At 44.2% G+C, this 20,843-nt stretch overlaps 1 protein-coding gene across 4 annotated transcripts in view; it reads left to right on the plus strand.

Moving 5' to 3' along the window:
• Positions 1–19,959, plus strand: part of slc25a3a (solute carrier family 25 member 3a) — a 36,483-nt gene extending 16,524 nt beyond the window's left edge. For all 4 annotated transcript variants that reach the window (XM_083632269.1, XM_083632267.1, XM_083632268.1 and 1 more), the window contains exons 7-8: positions 176–286; positions 19,456–19,959. In XM_083632269.1, coding sequence (XP_083488395.1) covers positions 176–286; positions 19,456–19,616 — 272 coding nt within the window. In that variant the 3' untranslated portion in view covers positions 19,617–19,959. The remainder of the gene's footprint in view (positions 1–175; positions 287–19,455) is intronic.
• The last annotated feature ends 884 nt before the right edge of the window (positions 19,960–20,843 follow it).

Genomic DNA, 20,843 nt, shown 5'->3' on the forward strand with positions numbered 1-20,843 from the left:
ATTACGTCGACTCGCTGGGACAGCCCTAGTAGTGGCCCGATATCTGATTCTAATATTGACTCGTAATCACTTGCATATGGCATTAATGAGTTTATTCCACCATTTGGTAGCAAAAAGCCTGTACCTATAGATTTCTGATGTAGTTTTTGTTTTTTGTCTCCCCCTCGTCCTGCAGCTGGTGTGTTCTGTGCCATCGTGTCTCACCCTGCTGACTCTGTGGTGTCTGTGCTGAACAAGGAGAGTGGCAGCACCGCCGTGCAAGTACTCAAGAAGCTGGGACCCAGAGGTCTGTATCAAACTCTTGACTTGTACAGAGAGGAGTACCGTTGTATTAGGCGTTTGTCCAACACGCTCCTTAGATCCACCTCTGGAGGGCGTTCCTGCTCCGGGGCTGCGGTCTCTCTGAGCTGCAGCTCTGGCAGCAGAGCCCCTCGGCAGCTTTGTGGCTGTACAGTTGGAGGTGCTTGAGTCATTGGCGTGTGAGAGTAGTCTACCTGCCCCCCCGCCCACCTGCTGCACTGGCAACCCTCCCCTCCATGGGCTGGGACCTCCCACTGCTGCCAGGCTGGGGGGCGGACATGCATTTGATATAATAGATAGTCAGTCTGTGTGGGAACCCGTGGGAACACCCACAAAATGTTAGTATGGCTGGCATGCGAGTGGGGTAAAAAAAACATATATCTCAATGGGCTGACTCACCAAAGGATGGTGCTGCGGCTGTACACTACTGGATTTGGGATTCTAGAGCAGGTACATCTGTTCATATGTGCGTTTACTGCAGTGTTTGAATCACCGATCCTGTCTGCCTGGGCTGGGCTAGCAGCTAAATGCTAACTATCCTGAATGAAGAGAATGGGAAGATTTACCCCACCCTGACCACACCACCAGCCAGCTAGCCCAGTGTCTATGATGAGACATTGACTGTATCTATACATCATTAATGCTGCGTTCATGTTTTTTTGTTTGTTGTTATTATTATTTATTAAACGGAAGAACAGGATGACATTCAGGGCTTAAAATTCACTTTGCAAACTAGGGGGGAATTCCCCCCTTATGTTATTCAGATAGGGGGAATTTATAGACTTTGGGGGGGATTTTTTCAGCCGATACTATAACCGACAAATACATGCTTCTGTCCAATAAGCGATAATACTGTAATTTCACATTTTTGCATTTAAAAAAGGAAGTAGTTTATGCACACGAGTCTAAATTAAAAACGCTAAACATCACTGACACTGATGTTACTCGGTGTTATGTTGACGTTACAGCTAGAAGTGCCTTGTTGTTCGACTTGTCCTGTTTGTTTTTTCTGAGCGGGTCCCCCTTCTGACGACATAGTTTTCCTTTTTAGCCAGCGATCTATCTGTGTTTGCAAGCAGCTGTCTGTATCCACCGAGAAATCACCAGAGGAGCGTTGATGTCGAGAGAGGACTGAGCGGACAGAGCGAGCGTGTTAATGTTTGTTGTTAACACGTTCACTGCCATTGACGAGTTGATACGTCAAAAAAAATCCAACGGTTGACTGCCAATGACGAGTTGATACGTCAAAAAAAAAAAAAAAAAAAATCGACGGTGGGACGTTGATCTAACCCTTTTACATCTCTTATATAAATATTGGAGCCACCGAACGTGTACAACCCATTCCACCGACCCACTAAGTGGCGACAGTGCTCTCCAGACTAGAGGAAGCCAAGCAAAAAGCAGTGTGAGGAAGCCATTCTCATGAAAATGGATTGGCGAAAACGCTTTCGCTTTCGCGCTTGGGAGCTGGCGGTGGGGGATTGCAAATTTGCATAATAGATTATGGGTGCAACACACTTTGAAACACCTTTGAAACACCAGCAGAAAGGAATCGCAAGCAGCTTCATTCCAGCTGAGCTCACAACCGAAAACGAACGAGCCTCATTCTCATACTGTAGGCGAAAACGCTTTCGCGCTGGTGCACACGGGCGCACAACGGTGGGGGGTTCCAAAAATAGACTGGGTGCAAAACACACTTTGAAACACGCAGCATAAAGCCTAGAATCGCACAAAGCTTCATCAAAGCTCTCAACCGAAAACCCAAGAAACGAGCAGCCCCATCCAGACTCGCCGACGAGGGGGCCGCCAGGGAGGGAGGCTGCTCAAACTCGCAGCAGCAGAAGAAACTCGCTTGTGACAAACGCTGCTGAAAGCCACCAGAGACACGCCCACGGAGGGAGGAGTTTGAAGGAGAGGGGGTTCAGAACTATATTGTTTAGATGTCTGATGTCTCACTGATGCCAAAAATAAATGGTTAAAGTGACTGTTCTGCCTGTTTGATTGAATTTCACAAAACTGCGATTATCTCAGCTTTCAGTCTCAGATGCTGAAACCATGCTGTACTCAACGGCTAATATCTACATAACTACTAACTCTACAAACTAACTCTTTTAGACAGAGAAAGCACACATTCTATTAGTTCTTTTGAGATATTTTGTGTTCACAAAATCTTAGCAGAAAAGAATCCTCGGCTCTTGAAAGATGAGCCAGAATCCTCAAAAAAACCCTCTGGCAGAAGCTAGCTACAGTAAAAAAAAACGGCTGGCAGTGAATGTGTTAACTGGCCACGGAAGTGAAATTTGGTCTGCCCGTGTAACCCGTCCGGCCAGTGATTTGAATGCATTAAGCACCGTTCCGCACAAACATAGATCAGTCTACGCCAGTGGTAGCCAACCACGTGCCACGACCAGGTGCCCGCGGGCACCTGGTCGCCCGCGGGCTGGCGCTGTGGCGCCCGCAGGCCACGTTCAGAAAAATGTTAAAAAAAAAAAAAAAAATCTTTACACAAACAAGACAAAACAGACAAACAGGCTCAGACACAGGGGAAAGAAAGGAAAAACAAAAAAATATAATCCGAAAAATGTATTTTTTATTTGTTTTTCTCCTCCCTTCCCACAATAACACACAAATGTAGAAAATAATTGGTTTAACAATGCATACGTTTTAAAAAGGTTTATTGTCTGTGTATAATTTATTGTCTGTGTATAATTAATTATTGATTAACTATTTTGATCCACCTGGGCTGGGGTCAAAGTTTAGTTTTACGTTACGTCACTACGTCATTCACTCTGCGACAGTGCGACTGCCAGCTGCCAATGATTATATCAGTTGGCTAAGCTAAATGATGGAAAGCAAGAACAATGGCAGAAAAGCGAAAGAAAAAACATTACCAATTTCAAGAGGAGTCGGAGGAAGAGTTCTTCTTCACAACAGTGAAAGAAAAGAGTGTATGTCTCGATTAAATGCATAATACTCATTATTTAAAGGTAAATCGAGCAAATTTCAACAGGTAGCCCCCCACATGACTCTCTACCCTTCGGGTAGCCCTCGACCTCAAAAAGGTTGGTGACCCCTGGTCTACGCAAACCAGTGCGGGATTACTCCCCCTTTTATAAATTGAAAATATGTGGGAATTTGGGAAAATGTGCGTGATTCCCGCAATCCCGCGCTGAATTTTAAGCCCTGACATTGCTTTGTTAGAATTTGGGAACGTTCACATATTTAAAGGACGGCTTTCCCGTGGGCAATATGAATATATATTACATCTCACGCCCCTAAGGTTTTCGAATCCGTTGAAATTTTTGAAATTGGTTGTTCACAGCCAGAGCTATCAACTATCTCTCACATATTTTTTGGCCCAGCCGACGCGTTTTACGTCAGATGGGCCAAGTCCGCCTTGCGGAAGTCGAGCACCTATGAACTACAAGTGTTGTGGGCCTGTGCCGCCATGGTCCCGCCTCTAGAGGTCCTCCATGCCCCTTCACAACTCTTGTACCAAAACAAAAGGCAGCCATCTTTTTTCACCGCCTAGCCTAGTAGGCTAGCTAATGTTAGCTTCCCATAGCTCCTTGCAAAGAACCATATCTCGGGAACGGAAGCACCTCCAGACACGGCACTGGCGGCATTGGAAAGCTCGTCAAATTTTACATCTAGTAGAAGGTGCGTTGAAGTTACGAAATCAACGCTGAGCAATGTACCCTTTTTTACACATTTTTACATGAAATAGTTACAACATCAGATGCGCGTAACTCCTAGGAAAATGCCTTAAAATGCATGAATTTTTTTTTTATCCTGTCTCCTGACATATATACTAGGGATCGACCGATATCAGTTTTTCAGGGCCGATACGATATCGATTATCGGGTAATCAAAATGACCGATAGCCGATATTTGGAACCGATATACATTTGCAGTAAAAATAAAAATCTTGGTGTCAAAATTTTAAATAACACAACTCGTTGTGGAAATGCGTTTTCCTCAGTTTATCCAACTGCAATATTAATTGAAAATATTCACATTAAAGTGTTGATCTGTGTGTGTGTGTGTGTCACAACCTATAACCTGTTCCCATTTCCATGTGTATGCTCACTCTAGTGGAGACTTGGGAACATCAACTGTGGAGACAAGGATGTATTCACACCTCTAGGTCGTTTGGCTTTGGTTGGATTCAGGGGCTTAATTTATACAATTGTTGCATTTGTGCCTTGGTTCGTTTGTGTTCACACAGCCACAAATCAAACCGGTAAATACAGTAAGAAAGCAACACATCTGACTACAGTGTGTAGGCTCCAATAAAACAGGACAGGTTGCTGATATGGGATGGGATTCATGGCTTCTGTTCAGATATGAAAGACAACATGTTTCCAACCATATAAAGTTAGTCAGACTTTTCTAGTAGAACAATGTAGCCTACTATATCTTATACTGAAGTAGAACCATACTGTAACTGTAGTAGCCTAGGCTACATTACAGGTTCATTTGAACAAAACATTAATTAGAGCAGCTTATGGAATTTATAAATGTCCTTTGTAGCAGTGTAGAGACTAAATATCTGCAAATGACATCTCAAAGACAGGATGCTGTTGAGAAATATTTGAGGCTGTCTTCAATTCTGCTAAAACAGCATTGCAGAGCTTTATGCTGTTGGTATCCTATTTTATGGTTAAGTAGCCTATATTTGCATGCCTACTCATGGCTGCAGACAGTAGTGTCACGAGCAGAGCCGTGATCCCAGTCTCATCTCTCTCTCTCACACAGCTGCAGATGGTTAAGTGACGTTAACGAGCAGGCCACTTTGTGCAAGCCGTGTGCCGTGTGCTCTCTCGTCTCTCTCTCTCTCCCTCTCTTTATCTATCTCTCCCTCTCTCTCTGCCTCGCGCAAATGCGGGACATCGTCTCAATTTGCGGGACGCGTGAAAAGTGTTGAAAATGCGGCGCAGTCCTGCACAAAGCGGGACAGATGGTCACTTATCACTGCAAGAAAGTGCATTCGGCGGATTTCAACTCACGCTTCTATCAAACCTACCATATCTCCACGCTTAATTTGCACTGCATGCCATGCAGCCAGGGAGCGCTTCATACGAATCATCTACTAATAAGAATGATAGATCAGACGATTGTGGTGTTTATGCAATGTCAGCCTAGATAACTATGATGTTTATTCACTTTATTGCAAGCTTGGCAGCCTGCTGCGGACTGCGGACTGTCAGTCAGTCCGCTGCGCTGCACAGACCCACACGGCACGCTGTTGAATGAAGGCACAAGGCAGCTCGGATTTCATCTGAGAAGCCCTCTGATAGGCTAATACTCACCAATCAGATAGCGCTGTGGGCAGGACATTTGCACAGCAGCAACACAGAGCAGCAACACAGAGAAACACACAGGCTGGTTAGAGCTGCATTCTGAGCCAATAGCGCATTTTTTAATTAATTTATTATATCGGCAAACAGCCAATGAAAATGCCGATACAGATAATCGGCAAAATGCTGAATATCGGCCATAATAATCGGCCAAACCGATAATCGGTCGACCCCTAATATATACTACCGTTTAAATTTGGTGCAATTTGGAGGCTTTTATTTTAATTTTTTATTCTTGTTCTACTAATGTTTTTATGTCGAAGCCTTCTTCTTCTTCTTCTTCTTTGAGTTTTATGGCGGTTGGCAAGCATATATGTGCATTACCGCCACCTACTGGAGTTTGATATCAGCCAAATGCCTGAGGGGTGGGCGTGGACTCGAAGGCCACGCGAGCCCAGTGCATTGTGGGAAATGTAGGATTTCGGGTCCCCGCACCCGCCCCTCCCCTCCACCACCCCCCACCCCACACAGAGTGGATTTTGGTTGATAGCTCTGGCTGTGAACAACCAATTTCAAAAATTTCAACGGATTCGAAAACCTTAGGGGCGTGAGATTTATTATATATTCATATTCCCCACGGGAAAGCCGTCCTTTAACTCGCATCCCAAATCATTTTTGTATATCCATTTAAAAATCAACCACAAATTACCTTTAGCAGCACGTTTTCAACAGTGGGGTTACTTTTAGGGATGCACATTTTCCACAAATTCCGGAATTGATCATTGGTAACGTTAACTCATTCTCTGCCAAAGACGTACCCGGACGTACTTTTAACAATGGCGTTCTGTGCCAAAGACGTACTCGGACGTACTTTCATGTTTTGGCTGTTTACATTACATCAGACACTTTCCCAGCCTGTGACATTGTTTCAAGTCAAACTGATAAAAGGAACCCGCTAGTTTAGTATTTATGGGTGGAGCCTGTGGTCGAAACAGAGTCCGATCCAGAGTTCTCGGCTGGCGAGGAAGACGCCAGCGTTTTTGTTATTGCTCCACGACGGAGCGCCATGGCGACGAAGGCTCCCCTTCACAGCGTTCTGGTCTGACACAGATGAATCGGAGGAGGAGAAATGAGTGCCACTTGGAGAGAGCGATGACGATGGTAAAAAAGTAGCCTATTTTTTGTATCGCGTTTGAGATGAAATGATCACACACACAACATTCGAGTATAATTGTCACGCATTGTTTATAACTTATGCCGCCGGCATGACTCACTTCACGTTTCCTCTTGCCAGCGGAGAGCTCCCTTCACACTCAAGGGAGGGGGAATCACATGGATACGTCAAACGCGTCAAACCGCGTCACACACCCGTCCCCACCAACCAAGGCGAAACATGTGTCACATAAACATTTCAAAGTTTACAGCACTAACGTAGCTATTGTGTGATCTTCTGTGCTAACGTTAGTTATGAGAGGTAACGTGACAGCAGGTAACGTTACAGCACTCGTTATTCCTGTGTGTGTGTGTGTGTGTGAGAGAGAGAGAGAGAGAGTGTGTGAGTGTGACCACATAAGGGTTCGTTCCATTTGTTTATGCTTTTATCAAGCTAAGCTAAAAATCCACATGGCAACTGTAAAATACATTCTCTTATTTTTTATTTTTTATTTATTTATTTGGGAAAACAAATACTGTATATGTCTGATGTGTCACTGAGGCAAAAAATAAAAGGCTCAAAAGAGTTCTGCTTGAAACGGTGTCCTTCACTAAAAACCTATTTTTCTCATATTTCTGTCCAAAGGAGGGCATTTTTAGTGAAAACAAGCTAACTTCCACTGCTTGTAACTAAACAAGGAAACATGGGAGAGTTTCAGTTTTTTACAAGGGGTAAGAAGAGAGTCTCTGCTTTATTGTGAGATATGTTGTGTAATTTTATTCCTAGCACAGAATATTCTGTGGGTCCTGGAAGATCAGGAAATATGCTCAAAATCCTGGCACTGGGAGCACACAGACCGAAATGACCCTGGCAGAGAATGAGTTAACAATTAATCAATCGAGTAATTGTAATAAAAAAAATAAAAAAAAATCCAAGCAATATAAATGTTTTTTCCTTAATAAAAGCTTTATTTATACAGCAGCAACATATTGTATATTTCTCACAGCATTGCATAGCATAGCCTACGCTATGAAACATAAAAATGTAGAGGGCGAGGCATAACTATTAGACATGTCAACATTTGCCCAGAATCCGCATCGCGGCCGCTGCCTAGGTCCAACAGGGGCTCACTTACCGCAGATTGTTTATTTTTTTTGCTCACCATGCGTCGCAGCTCTTAAACGCTGATGCCGAGTTGCACAGCTCCAGTCCAGGTGAGACTAGGATCCAGGCAATTTATCCGAATGAACATTGTTCAATTGATTGTTGTTATAGGTGTACACCGAATCACACATAGGCATCATGTCTTTTTCTATAACCCCGCAGATCGATTGGGTTATTTTTTCTGCTCGCCGTGCGTCTTCCTCGCTGAGCTGAACACCATGCTCCAGGTTTGAGGAAGAGGATCCAGCCAATTTATCCGAATGAACACTGTTCAAGTGATGGAGCATTGATGTCGATGTGTCGTAGCTGTACACAGATTCACAGTATTTACATACGGCGGTATCTCCTCTCCACTTTGTTAATAAAACAATAAATGAGAGAGTCAGGCTGTAACGTTGTAACACGCTTCCATTTATTCTCTAGCTAGTACGCTCGTCAACGCTCGTTCCCCATACACATCCTGTTCTACGGCAACTCTTGAGGGGACAAATACAGAGCCTCGCATACCAAACACTGAACAGTCTGTTACAGTGATATCATTGCGCCCTCTGGAGGATAATTGAAAAATTATTTTGACAGAATGCACGTTGCTTTTGTTGTTGTTTTGATCGAGTACATTTTCACATGCTTGAGTAAATCCTTAACGAGTGAGTAATCGAGCTTCGATTAATTGTGCATCCCTAGTTACTTTAATATTTTGTTAATTTTTAAGGGCAAGTATCACAACACACACACTATTCTGTATGAAACTGAAACAAAAGCTTACAATATAGAGTGCCACGGTCAAAGCCTTGCCATCGCCAGATTTCCCATGGGCCCTAAGGAACTTTGTTAGAACCATCCGGGTCCGTGAACTCACATTCTGTTTCGTTCAAATTCAAATCCACTCTGAAGAACGGCGAAAACGTGTCTTCCGCCCTGAAACTCCACTCTTGCATTCTTGTTCAATAACTGCACTTATGGCTGTGTGTAACTCGACGAATGTTGACATTACTGCTCAAGCCGGAGAGCCATGGAGGCAGCTATTACTGTTTTTCCAGCAGTATTCCTGATTGGTCGGTTATGATGTCAACTACAAGACAGTTCCCTGATTGGCCGGTACATGTTGTAGTTTAGAGTAGAGTTCACGGATCCGGATGGTTTTAACCAGGCTATAAGTAACTGAATTCTCCATTCATTTCCCCATAGATGTTTCTTAAAATCCTTCTTTAAAGTTTTGCCGATTTGCCATATCGTCCATACATAACCAAAGCCGTTTTCCCACATGCGTACCGGAAAATTACCTGTAAGTCAATATCGGACATTTCCCTTCACACCTCTCCTCTGGCATGTGGGAATCTATCAGCGAAATTGCCTGTATGGGGGGGGGGAGGGGGCGGCGGCACTGCAGAGCGGGTAGGGAGTGACGTGTCGGCAAAACTCCGAATGGTGAAATAAGTTTGCTTGTTTATCTAAACCGGGGACAGATCATGACTGATGATTATGTAGCTACCTCTGCGCTGCTGCGTGAGACTAGAGCCGTCTGGAAGCGAGAGAGACCAGGAGGGAATTTATTTTGGGAAGATGCTCTGAACAATTTTGACGACGTGGAATGGAAGCGTCATTTTCGCATGTCCCGGTATTACGTGCTGAGTCTGGTCCGACCCGCACGCAAGATCACCCGGTGGCGAAAACCACTGGAAGCGCGTTTGCGACTGGCAATAGTCCTTTGGTGGTACGCAACACCAGGGGAATATCGAACAATCAGCTGTGTATTTGGTGTTGGACTGTCTACTGTGTGCATTGCAACCTGGTCCACGAAGTCACAGCCCACTGATAGCGGAAAATGCCTTCGGAAATCAGCAAGCTGACATACTGCTCTTATTAGGCTATCACAAGATCATTTCGCCAGTTTGCTTTAATGTGCGCGAATGATTAGATTATGCCCGCTGGAACATTAAGCAACGTGTGTAGGCTACTCCTCGCCCATGATTGAAGGACCGCTGTCGCGGAAAATGACCTGAACCGTTTCCACTTGCGTCCCCTTAAGACCATACCGCTCTTGTGACTGGCACGAAACTGGTGAAATGTCAGGGACGACGGGGTCGCGCTTATACCGGCACGGCGCCTTTCTCACATGCAGGCATTAGACCACGTACCGGTCATTTTGCGGTACAAAGCGCATGTGGGAAAAGGGCTCAAGATACACAATGCCTTTACCGGCACTCTCCGTGCAGTATACAGTGAGCTACAGTCATCTACCGTAGTTACTTAGTTAGTATCGCCAATGAATTGGAAGGAATGGTACAACCTTTCAAAGTCACCAAAAACACAGTTTGAACAGCGCCAAAAAGCTCTATGTACCGTAAATTCCGGACTATAAGCCGCACCGGTGTATAAGCCGCACCTGCAAAGTTGACTATTTTTTTCTTATATAAGCCGCACCGGACTATAAGCCGCGGGTGTTTTAATGGTATTTTTTTTTTTTTTTTTTTTTTTTTTTTATTGTGTTTTAATGTTTAATTACCATATGTAATTCATGCACAGAGGGGATTGTCGGGAAAGAGATGGCTGTTTGAGGAAGCTCCCATTTATTAACATTTCAACAAAACAACATAACACAACACCACCTGTGTTGTTTTTTACAGTGCACAGTGTCATACAGTGTCATACAGTGTGGTGAAAAGAGGGCAAGAGAGGAAATTAAAACTTATTATAGTTATATAGGATTTATAGTTAGAAAGAGTGCTAAAAAAGAGAGATTTTTTTTTTTTTTTTTTTTTTTTTAAATCCATAGATAAGCCGCACCGTTATATAAGCCGCAGGGGCCAAAAAAGGCCAAAAAACGGGAAAAAAGGTGCGGCTTATAGTCCGGAATTTACGGTACATATTGTGACTCGGGTACTCAAGACGCGATACAATGTATTTTGAAGCAAGACAACGTTTCAATGGACAGGGGGACAGCTGGGGGTGCGTAAGCTGCACTCTAGTGCAAGTGACCTGGGCACTCGGGGACACAGCTGATACCTAGGGCTGCTCAATAAATTGATTTTGAATCGTAATCGAATTAATTAGTTAGGACGATGTTAAAAACGCGAAAATCGTAAAATCGATTTACACTTCAACTACGGTAATTACGTTACGCGGGGCGGCTCTCTGTCATGTACTTGTCCATTCTCCCCGCTGTAAAGTCTCTCTAGAGGCTGTGATACTGGCTACTAAAGACAGCAGCGCAATGGACGTATTTCAACACCTCCGACCAAAAAGCACAGAGTGAGCACTGAGCACAGCTTGTTGCACTGCGGGCTGTAGCTTACAAGATAACGATTGCCACAACACACTCAAGCGCGCACACGAACACAGATGTTATCACCGGACGATGAAACGTTGCCTTTACAGTTCACATAATAACAAAACAACACGTGAGGCCACCGAGTACTGATAGTTTGGCTGTATACTATTCATGGCTGTAAGTTAGCAGCCTCAGCTGACTCACCTGTCCCTGTGTGTCTGAATTTCCCCCTAACTGCTATCGCAGTTCCCCGCATACCTGTTGTGACTTTGTGTTATTCTAGTACAGATATAACTCCGAGCACAGGTGGTCGCTTAGACACTGCTAATATAATTGTCACGGAGGCACACGCAAATCCACCAGTGTCAAGTGACTGCAGGTTAGCAAGCAACAGCCAGGAAGTTAGGCATAGCAGCGGCAAGCTAAAACAGGAAGTTGGGTTGTTCTGCCTTCAGAGTAAAACCGTAAATTGTCACTTATGGAAAAAAAGGGGGAAAAAGAGCTCTGCAGGGCAACAAATGTCTAGAGCAGAGGTTCTCAAATGTTTTTCAGCCAAGGACCCCTTACAAGATAGAAAATATACCGGGGACCCCCTCATTCTGATTTGTAATTTTGGGCTAAGCTTAACACATTCAGTGCCAAGGACGTCTGTGGACGTCCTAAAAAAAAGTAACGAGGAGTGCCAAGGACGTCTGTGGACGTCCTAAAATCATAATTCATATTATTCCATAATTCTGCTGTTTAAGGTCGTACCTAGCCAGTGAGCATGAATCCCTTCAAGGGATCACACGGCGCCACCTTAAACATCGTCACAGGAGCTGCTCCACCCACCTCAGATCCTTTACTTTGTACAGGAGACAGCGGAGAAAGTGGAAACCGATGCATGCTTTCTGCCAGCGCCGTATATATTGCTCTGCCTACAGCGGAGAGTGGGCTCGGCTGCATCCGCGCTCACAACTGAGCTCTTATGCTTCTATCTATCTCCACACGATTTCCTAGAAAGCAAGCATCCGAAGCCGAACGGCCATGCCTTTTCGTTCAGTCGCGTTTGCCCATCAAGGAAATGATGCGCGCTGGGATCTGTCCGGGGCAAAAACGAGAAAACAAACTGTGCGTGTGGGAGGAGCCCGCAGCTCAGAGGTGGAGAGGGGAGAGGGGGGAGGGGGGGGGGGGGGGGAGAGGTGTGTGTGTCACACAGGCTTCACAGAAACCACACCACACGCCACCACATCAGAAAACACCAGCCAGAGTCAGTGAATGTGCTCGAAATTAGAGTGTAAAAGGTATTCATAAAAGGGCCTATAACTTGGAAAGTAAAAAAAAACGACAGAAAACCCTTGAAAGTGCACTTTTTTGAGAGGCTGTAATTCCATAATGGAACTGTCTAGAAACAAAATTTCTTCTTTGGAAGAAGCAGGAGTGTTCAATCTTTCATTAAAGTGCAGCCCCGTTAATATAGCCATAATAGAAAAAATTCTATAGCTGTTTTCAACTGAATGGAAGTGAATCTGGCACAGGCTCCAGACAATTTTACTGAAGCGCTGTGGCACTGAATGTGTTAATTGTTTCCACTGTAACGTGCTTGACTTTTAATTTGATAGGTTTGTTATTAGAATGTAATCCATGAACTATTTTAGATTTAAAGCATAAACTATTTTCGTTGAACTATGAAGATTTTGCACAATTTTTTTTAATTTTTTTTTATTACATTACATTTACATTACGTCATTTAGCAGACGCTTTTGTTTTGTCCAAAGCGACTTACAATATCACAATTTGTCAACAGTACAGAAAACCACTATGCAACACAATCAATGACAGCCAATATATTTTTGATAGACTAGCACCATGTAGGAAGTAGTTTGAGAAGGAATACCGGTAAGTAACATGTATCATTTTTTTTTACTTTTTTTTTTTTTTACCTGAAAACTTTTCGCGGACCCCCTGGCAAAGTGCCACGGACCCCTGGGGGTCCGCGGACCCCCATTTGAGAACCACTGGTCTAGAGAAGTATAATAGTATAAGAAATCGAAAGTCGAGTTTTGAGAGAGTTTTGGTTTATTTTTAGACCGTCTCTACATCTTTCTTCTGTTGGTTTTCATTTGGTTGGTTTATTTTTAGGCTGTCTCCTCATCTTTCTTCTATTGGTTTTCATTTGGTTGGTTTATTTTTAGACTGTCTCTTAATTTTTCTTCTATTGGTTTTAATTTGGTTGGTTTATTTTTAGACCGTCGCTTCATCTTTCTTCTGTTGGTTTTCATTTGGTTGGTTTATTTTTAGACTATCTCTTCATCTTTCTTCTATTGGTTTTCATTTGGTTGGGGATTAACGGATACGTTCGTTTAACTTTCTTTTCCCTCAAGCGCCGTGTCTCCGAACACGTATGCCATTCATAAAGCAGCCCTACTCACATGTGTACAGCTATTTTCCAACTGACAAACTGCTTTACTGCTTAAGTTCGTAGAATATAAATTCATCCATTTCTCTTTTGTACAGAAACATAGAATTAAAGATTTTTGTAGAACATTATCCAGTTGAAACAGTAAGTTTGAATCCAAACCTTAGTAAAGATTTCTGCTTGTGTACCATTTTTACTGGGAGACTGCCAACACCAAGCACTTGTGATTACAGAGAGAGAGAGAGAGAGAGAGAGAGAGAGAGAGAGAGAGAGAGAGAGAGAGAGAGAGAGAGAGAGAGAGAGAGAGAATTTTCCAGGTTTTCCGACTTACAAAGCATGTAGAGGTCTGTAATTTTTATCATAGGTACACTTCAACTGTGAGAGACGGAATCTAAAACAAAAATCCAGAAAATCACATTGTATGATTTTTAAGTAATTAATTTGCATTTTATTGCATGAAATAAGTATTTGATACATCAGAAAAACAGAACTTAATATTTGGTAAAGAAACCTTTGTTTGCAATTATAGAGATCAGACGTTTCCTGTAGTTCTTGACCAGGTTTGCACACACTGCAGCAGGGATTTTGGCCCACTCCTCCATACACATCTTCTCCAGATCCTTCAGGTTTCGGGGCTGTCTCTGGGCAACACGGACTTTCAGCTCCCTCCAAAGATTTTCTATTGGGTTCAGGTCTGGAGACTGGCTAGGCCACTCCAGGACCTTGAGATGCTTCTTACAGAGCCACTCCTTAGTTGCCCTGGCTGTGTGTTTCGGGTCGTTGTCATGCTGGAAGACCCAGGCACGACCCATCTTCAATGCTCTTATTGAGGGAAGGAGGTTGTTGGCCAAGAAATCGCGATACATGGCCCCATCCATCCTCCCCTCAATACGGTGCATTCGTCCTGTCCCCTTTGCAGAAAAGCATCCCCAAAGAAGGATGTTTCCACCTCCATGCTTCACGGTTGGGATGGTGTTCTTGGGGTTGTACTCATCCTTCTTCTTCCTCCAAACACGGCGAGTGGAGTTTATGCCAAAAAGCTCTATTTTGGTCTCATCAGACCACATGACCTTCTCCCATTCCTCCTCTGGATCATCCAGATGGTCATTGGCAAACCTCAGACGGGCCTGGACATGCGCTGGCTTGAGCAGGGTCTTTGAGAATGTGGTCCCAGCTCTCTTCAGGTCATTGACCAGGTCCTGCCGTGTAGTTCTGGGCTGATCCCTCACCTTTCTCATGATCATTGATGCCCCACGAGGTGCAAACAAAGGTTTCTTTACCAAATATTAAGTTCTGTTTTTCTGCTGTATCAAATACTTATTTCATGCAATAAAATGCATATTAATTACTTAAAAATCATACAATGTGATTTTATGGATTTTTGTTTTAGATTCCGTCTCTCACAGTTGAAGTGTACCTATGATAAAAATTACAGACCTACATGCTTTGTAAGTGGGAAAACCTGCAAAATCGGCAGTCTATCAAATACTTGTTCTCCCCACTGTGTGTATATATATAGATATATGTGTATATATGCACTAGGGATGCACGATATATCGGCAATCATATCGGTATCGGCCGATGTTGGTCATTTTTTAACATATCGGTCATATCGGTATCGGTCAGATGTTGCAATGTTAATATCGGTTATCATTATCAGCCAAATTCTTCACATTGATATGAAATAATGCAGTGAATCTATGATTTATGGGCTTTTCCAAAGGCTTTGCAAATAAAGAAATGCATTTCAATCAGGAGAGGCCAGTTGGTAGGATTAGACAAACTTTATTTAGCAATCGGCATGCATGGCAAATGCTTTGGCGCTTGACTCCATTGGCCAGTGGCGCTGCTCTTGAGGCAGAGGAGGGCACCTGCATAGGCTAGGAGATCCCCCCCCCCCCGTGGGGGATCAGGAGTCAAGACTCGTTGGTGGCGGACTGGGGAGGTGGGTGGGGCAAAACAACGCTTCGGAGGCCGGCTTCAAGGGAGATGGGCTGCCGTGAGCTGCTGCTGCTATGATCGGCCAGAGAGAGAGAGGTGACGTAGAACCCTTGCTATATATATGAGGATTAACTGACGTCATGTTTGACGTCATAGCAGACGTCATGCTAGGACTTTTGACTGACCACGTTATGCTAGAACTTGACTGTCGTCAGGGGATGATCGGATTATGCGTGAGTGGCCTTCTGCTTGAACTATGGTCTGGAGACCTCACTTCAATCAGGAGAGGCCAGTTGGTAGGATTAGACAAACTTTATTTAGCAATCGGCATGCATGGCAAATGCTTTGGCGCTTGACTCCATTGGCCAGTGGCGCTGCTCTTGAGGCAGAGGAGGGCACCTGCATAGGCTAGGAGATCCCCCAAAGGAAGATCTGATTACCGGAGGTTAATTGAGATCTGCAGGCGCCAGTAGTTGATTGCACTTTTCCGGCCTTCGACCTTTTTTAGCGACTTACAGCTATTTGCGGCTGGCGCTCCCAACTCGGTCGGGCACCTCGCGATGGCGCTTCCCAGCTTGGCCTACCTGGCCGCCTTGGCGCTTCGCGATTGTACTTTTCCGGCCTTCGACCTTTTTAGCGACTTACAGCTATTTGCGGCTGGCGCTCCCAACTCGGTCGGGCCTTGGTACGTGCTTTTCCTGCCTTCGACCTTTTTTAGCGACTTACAGCTATTTGCGGCTGGTGCTCCCAACTCGGTCGGGCACCTCGCGATAGCGCTTCCCAGCCTGGCCTACCTGGCCGCCTTGGCGCTTCGCGATTGTACTTTTCCGGCCTTCGACCTTTTTTGCGACTTACAGCTATTTGCGGCTGGCGCTCCCAACTCGGTCGGGCCTTCGATCTTGGTACATTAAAGTTTAGCTTGGCGCTTCCCGGCTTGGCCTACTTGGCTGCCTTGGCGCAACTACCCTGACTTTCTCCGACTCTATCCACGGGTAGAGAAGGCTTGTGGGTGCTGATTCGGTCTGCGGATCTGGTGCAAAACAACGCTTCGGAGGCCGGCTTCAAGGGAGATGGGCTGCCGTGAGCTGCTGCTGCTATGATCGGCCAGAGAGAGAGAGGTGACGTAGAACCCTTGCTATATATATGAGGATTAACTGACGTCATGTTTGACGTCATAGCAGACGTCATGCTAGGACTTTTGACTGACCACGTTATGCTAGAACTTGACTGTCGTCAGGGGATGATCGGATTATGCGTGAGTGGCCTTCTGCTTGAACTATGGTCTGGAGACCTCACAACTTTTTCAAATTCAGTGTTAACATGTGTTTTTCAGTATGTACAAAATGTGATGATTATAAAAATGTGGTTTTATACAGATCATATCGACATCATCGGTAAATATCGGTGTTAACAGCAATGTTAATATCGGTTATCGGCATCGGCCAAAATTTTCATATCGGTGCATCCCTAATATGCACGCACGCACGCATCGTCATGTGGATCTGGCAGCATGAACTGCACTGGCGTCAAGTCAGCCAGAATGTACAAGTATGTCATCCGCTTTGTTGCTTTCAAAATAAAACGCTTATTGTAACGTAACCTTATTTATTTTGAGTAATGCGTTACAACCACAGTTTCACGCCATATAACATCACGAGTATTTTGATACAAGGTTTGCTCCTTCGTTCGTTGAAATACCTTTTTCTCCTCCAACGTGCATCAATAAGCTATTTACTTTTGTTTAAGTAACATTATTTTGAAAGTTTTAACCGGAGGTTTTCCAGCTCATCCCGAAAATGGTGGCTGGAGATATATGCTCCCGAAGGAGACAGTAGGGTTGGCACGATGGACGATGGCATCGACCATCGTGATGGGCCGACCCCCCCCCCCCCCCCCCCCCCCATCTGAGCCTTCAACATCGGATCATCGTAATTAATTATCTGTTCGAATTAAAATTGTGCAGTTATAATAATAAAAAAGGCCAAGTCCACTTACTGTAACGCTCGGGGGACGCGCCGGCGTTGAACCAATGGGCGCTCGGCTTGATGCATTTCTCGTCATTCTCTGTCATCCGCAGTCGGGCGCAGTTGGTGGGGAGCAACTGCGGCGCCTCGCTCCAAATCTGCACCCGCCTCGCTCTTACGAGAGTCCCATGGCTCACGCAGTCGGGCACGCAGAGCAAGTCGGACAACTTGTCTAACCATCATGCACCGGGGCAAGCAACAAGGCGCTGGTCGAATCTGCGCAGAACTTGCTAATCTCAAACGAGCCTTCTAGATCCTAGTTCCTCATTGCGCGGCTCGCGAGACGCTGGCGGCTCTTGAAGCTTTAGTTGGCGGCTCTAAGAAATTGCATTTTTTTTTTTCTGCTCTCCCCAAGATTTCAATAAACCTTTATGGCATATTATTACAATACTGGTGTTGACAGTAATAGAAGGTGCCAAATCATTCAAAACAATAAGCATTTTGCTTTTAGGAGTATTGTGCCAGCGTGCAGCGCTGTTCCAAAACGTGTCAACGTGTGTTGTTGCCTGGGAAACGCACATCCCATAATACAACTGTTCGCATCGCATCCCATAATAGTATGATGATACTTGGGATGTGAACAGGTTAGCTAAAACTTTAGCATCGCCAGCGACGGCCCCCACCCTTGCGGTCGGGGTACATTTCGAAATCCCTCCAGGCCTGAAAGATTTTCTAGGGGAAACTTGTGTGTGTAAGACAGGGGTGTCAGACTCATATTAGGTAGAGGGCCGGATTTGTTCAACTGAGACGAGACCTCATGGGGGCCGGATTTTTTTTTTTACTAAAATCAATTCGACTCATTTACCCATTTACTTCACAAAAGAAATACTGCTCTTTCCATTTCTCTTGAAACTGCCTGCATTCCGTGTCAACCTTTCTCTTTTTCGACAGCATCTTGTTGATTCCTTTGTTTTTTGGTAGGTAGCCGAATGCGGGATTCAATTCCAGCGTGGCATCATGGCGGCTTTGTTTACACCTGATGACCTACTGACATACTTCCTTGTAGTGCAGGTTAATTAACTTATGAATGAACTCTTAGCTTGCTTATTAGCCACACGTAGTTCATGATAATGGGGTGCGAATTTAATAATAATAATAATATCTATATATATATATATATATATATTTTTTTTTTTTTTATTCCAAAACATGGAATAAAACGGATGAAACCCGCCGGCCCGCGGGCCGTATCTTTGACATCCCTGGTGTAAGACAATAAAACACAAAAAAATGGTAGGCAGATGTGCTTGGTTGGGGTGGCTTTTGGTGTTTTGCGGTAAAAGTGGCTCTCCTATTGACTTTGTCCTGCCAGTGCGGCTCTCATCGAAGAAATAGTGAGGATCACTGTTCTAGATGCACGCTTCTTCATAGCGCACGCCCGATAAAACCTTTGCACTAGTTTACTAGACATTACTAGTTTGAGTAAAGTTGTGGACCAGTAATGTCATTCATGCACAAATGACATCACTGGTCCACAACTTTACTCAAATCAACTCTCAATAACTGTCAACTTAAATCAGGGGTGCCCAATACGTCGATCGCGATCGACCGGTCGATCGCGAAGGTAGTGTATTGAGGGAGAAAAAAAAAAAAATCCACTGTTTCCACTGTTTTTCCACTGTTCCACTGTTTTCCACTGTATACTCAGTGTATATATATATAAATAAATATGTTTGGTAGATCACTTTGACTTTTTTCAAAAGTAGCTCCCAAGCTGAAAAAGTGTGGGCACCCCTGACTTAAATGAACAACTTCAACCCTGTTTACAGTTTTCTGATATACTACTAATGTTCTAATGCTACAAAGCAGGTTGAAAATTGGCGGAGTGTCCCTTAAGTGTGGATTGTATGATTTGGGTCAGTGAAAAGACGTGAGTGGCTAAGATGCATCTCTTTCCTCCTCAGGTGTGTGGAAAGGCCTGGTCGCCCGTATCATCATGATCGGTACCCTGACCGCCCTGCAGTGGTTCATCTACGACTCCGTCAAGGTCTACTTCCGTCTGCCCCGGCCCCCTCCCCCCGAGATGCCCGAGTCCCTCAAGAAGAAGCTGGGCCTGACGGAGTAACCCCGCCGCTCTGCCCCTGTACTCATCCACCTAGGGACCCCCCCACCCCTCACTGAGCAGCTTTAGTCTCCAATCAACACACCTGAACCCCCCTGACTTCTGCAGCACACACAGCTGCTTTCTATATTTATGTTCCAAATCCTGTGCTCTGTACAGAGCACAGGGCTGCTGCTCCATGTATATTTAAAAGAAACTAAAAAGCAAAGGAGAGAAGAGGGGCTGTCACTCTTGGCTTGCCAAGGGTCGGGCAGAAAATATTCCTATGTAGAAACGCAAGTCTGGTTTTATCAAATCCTGTCATTAGTTATGTGGAAATTCTAAATAAATAAACTATTCCGTGGAAAAACTCTTGGTTTGTGGATTGAATTTTCTTTGCCAATGCTGTAGTTATTTTGCTGTTTGGCAAAAGATAAATAGATTAACTGGCTTCTTTAGGATTATTCATCTGATGTAATCTGTTTTCCTCATAATTTACCGTAATTTCCGCACTATAAGCCGCACCGGAGTATAAGCCGCAGCAGCAAAATTGCCTGTTTGTTACATATATAAGCCACACCGGACTATAAGCCGCAGGTGTTTTAATGTTTTTTTTTGTTTTTTTTATTGTGTTTTAATGTTTAATTACCATATGTAAGGGTTCATGCACAGAGGGGATTGTCGGGAAAGAGATGGCTGTTTGAGGAAGCTCCCATTTATTAACATTTCAACAAAACAACATAACACAACACCACCTTTGTTTTTTTTACAGTGCACACAGTGTCCGCGGTGTGGTGAAAAGAGGGCAAGAGAGGAAATTAAAACAGAAGTGGATTTATAGTTAGAAAGAGTGCTAAAGAAGAGAGATTTTTTTTTTTTTTTTTTTTTTTTCTGAAAAAATCCATAGATAAGCCGCACCGTTATATAAGCCGCAGGGCCAAAAAACGGGGGAAAAGCCGCGGCTTATAGTCCGAAATTTACGGTAATCTTATGTTGTGATTGTGTATTTCAATAAAGACGAAAACTAATTTAGCAGCCACACTTCAGTTATTGCTTTCAATTTTGGTGTCTTCCTGTTTTCTGACACTAGAGAGCGCTCGGACTGTTTTACTGTTGAACATGAGTTGTGGTTGGTTTGGCTTGTCCGCACTGATGACCACAGGCTAAACAACCCTTGTGTAGGATGTTCGTTTTAGGTGGGTCCTTTAAGCTTTTATTTTGGTTTTAATATGGGCTAATATTTTTTTATTT

Source organism: Poromitra crassiceps (assembly GCF_964638095.1).
Source record: "Poromitra crassiceps genome assembly, chromosome: 2".
Taxonomy (NCBI): domain Eukaryota; kingdom Metazoa; phylum Chordata; class Actinopteri; order Beryciformes; family Melamphaidae; genus Poromitra; species Poromitra crassiceps.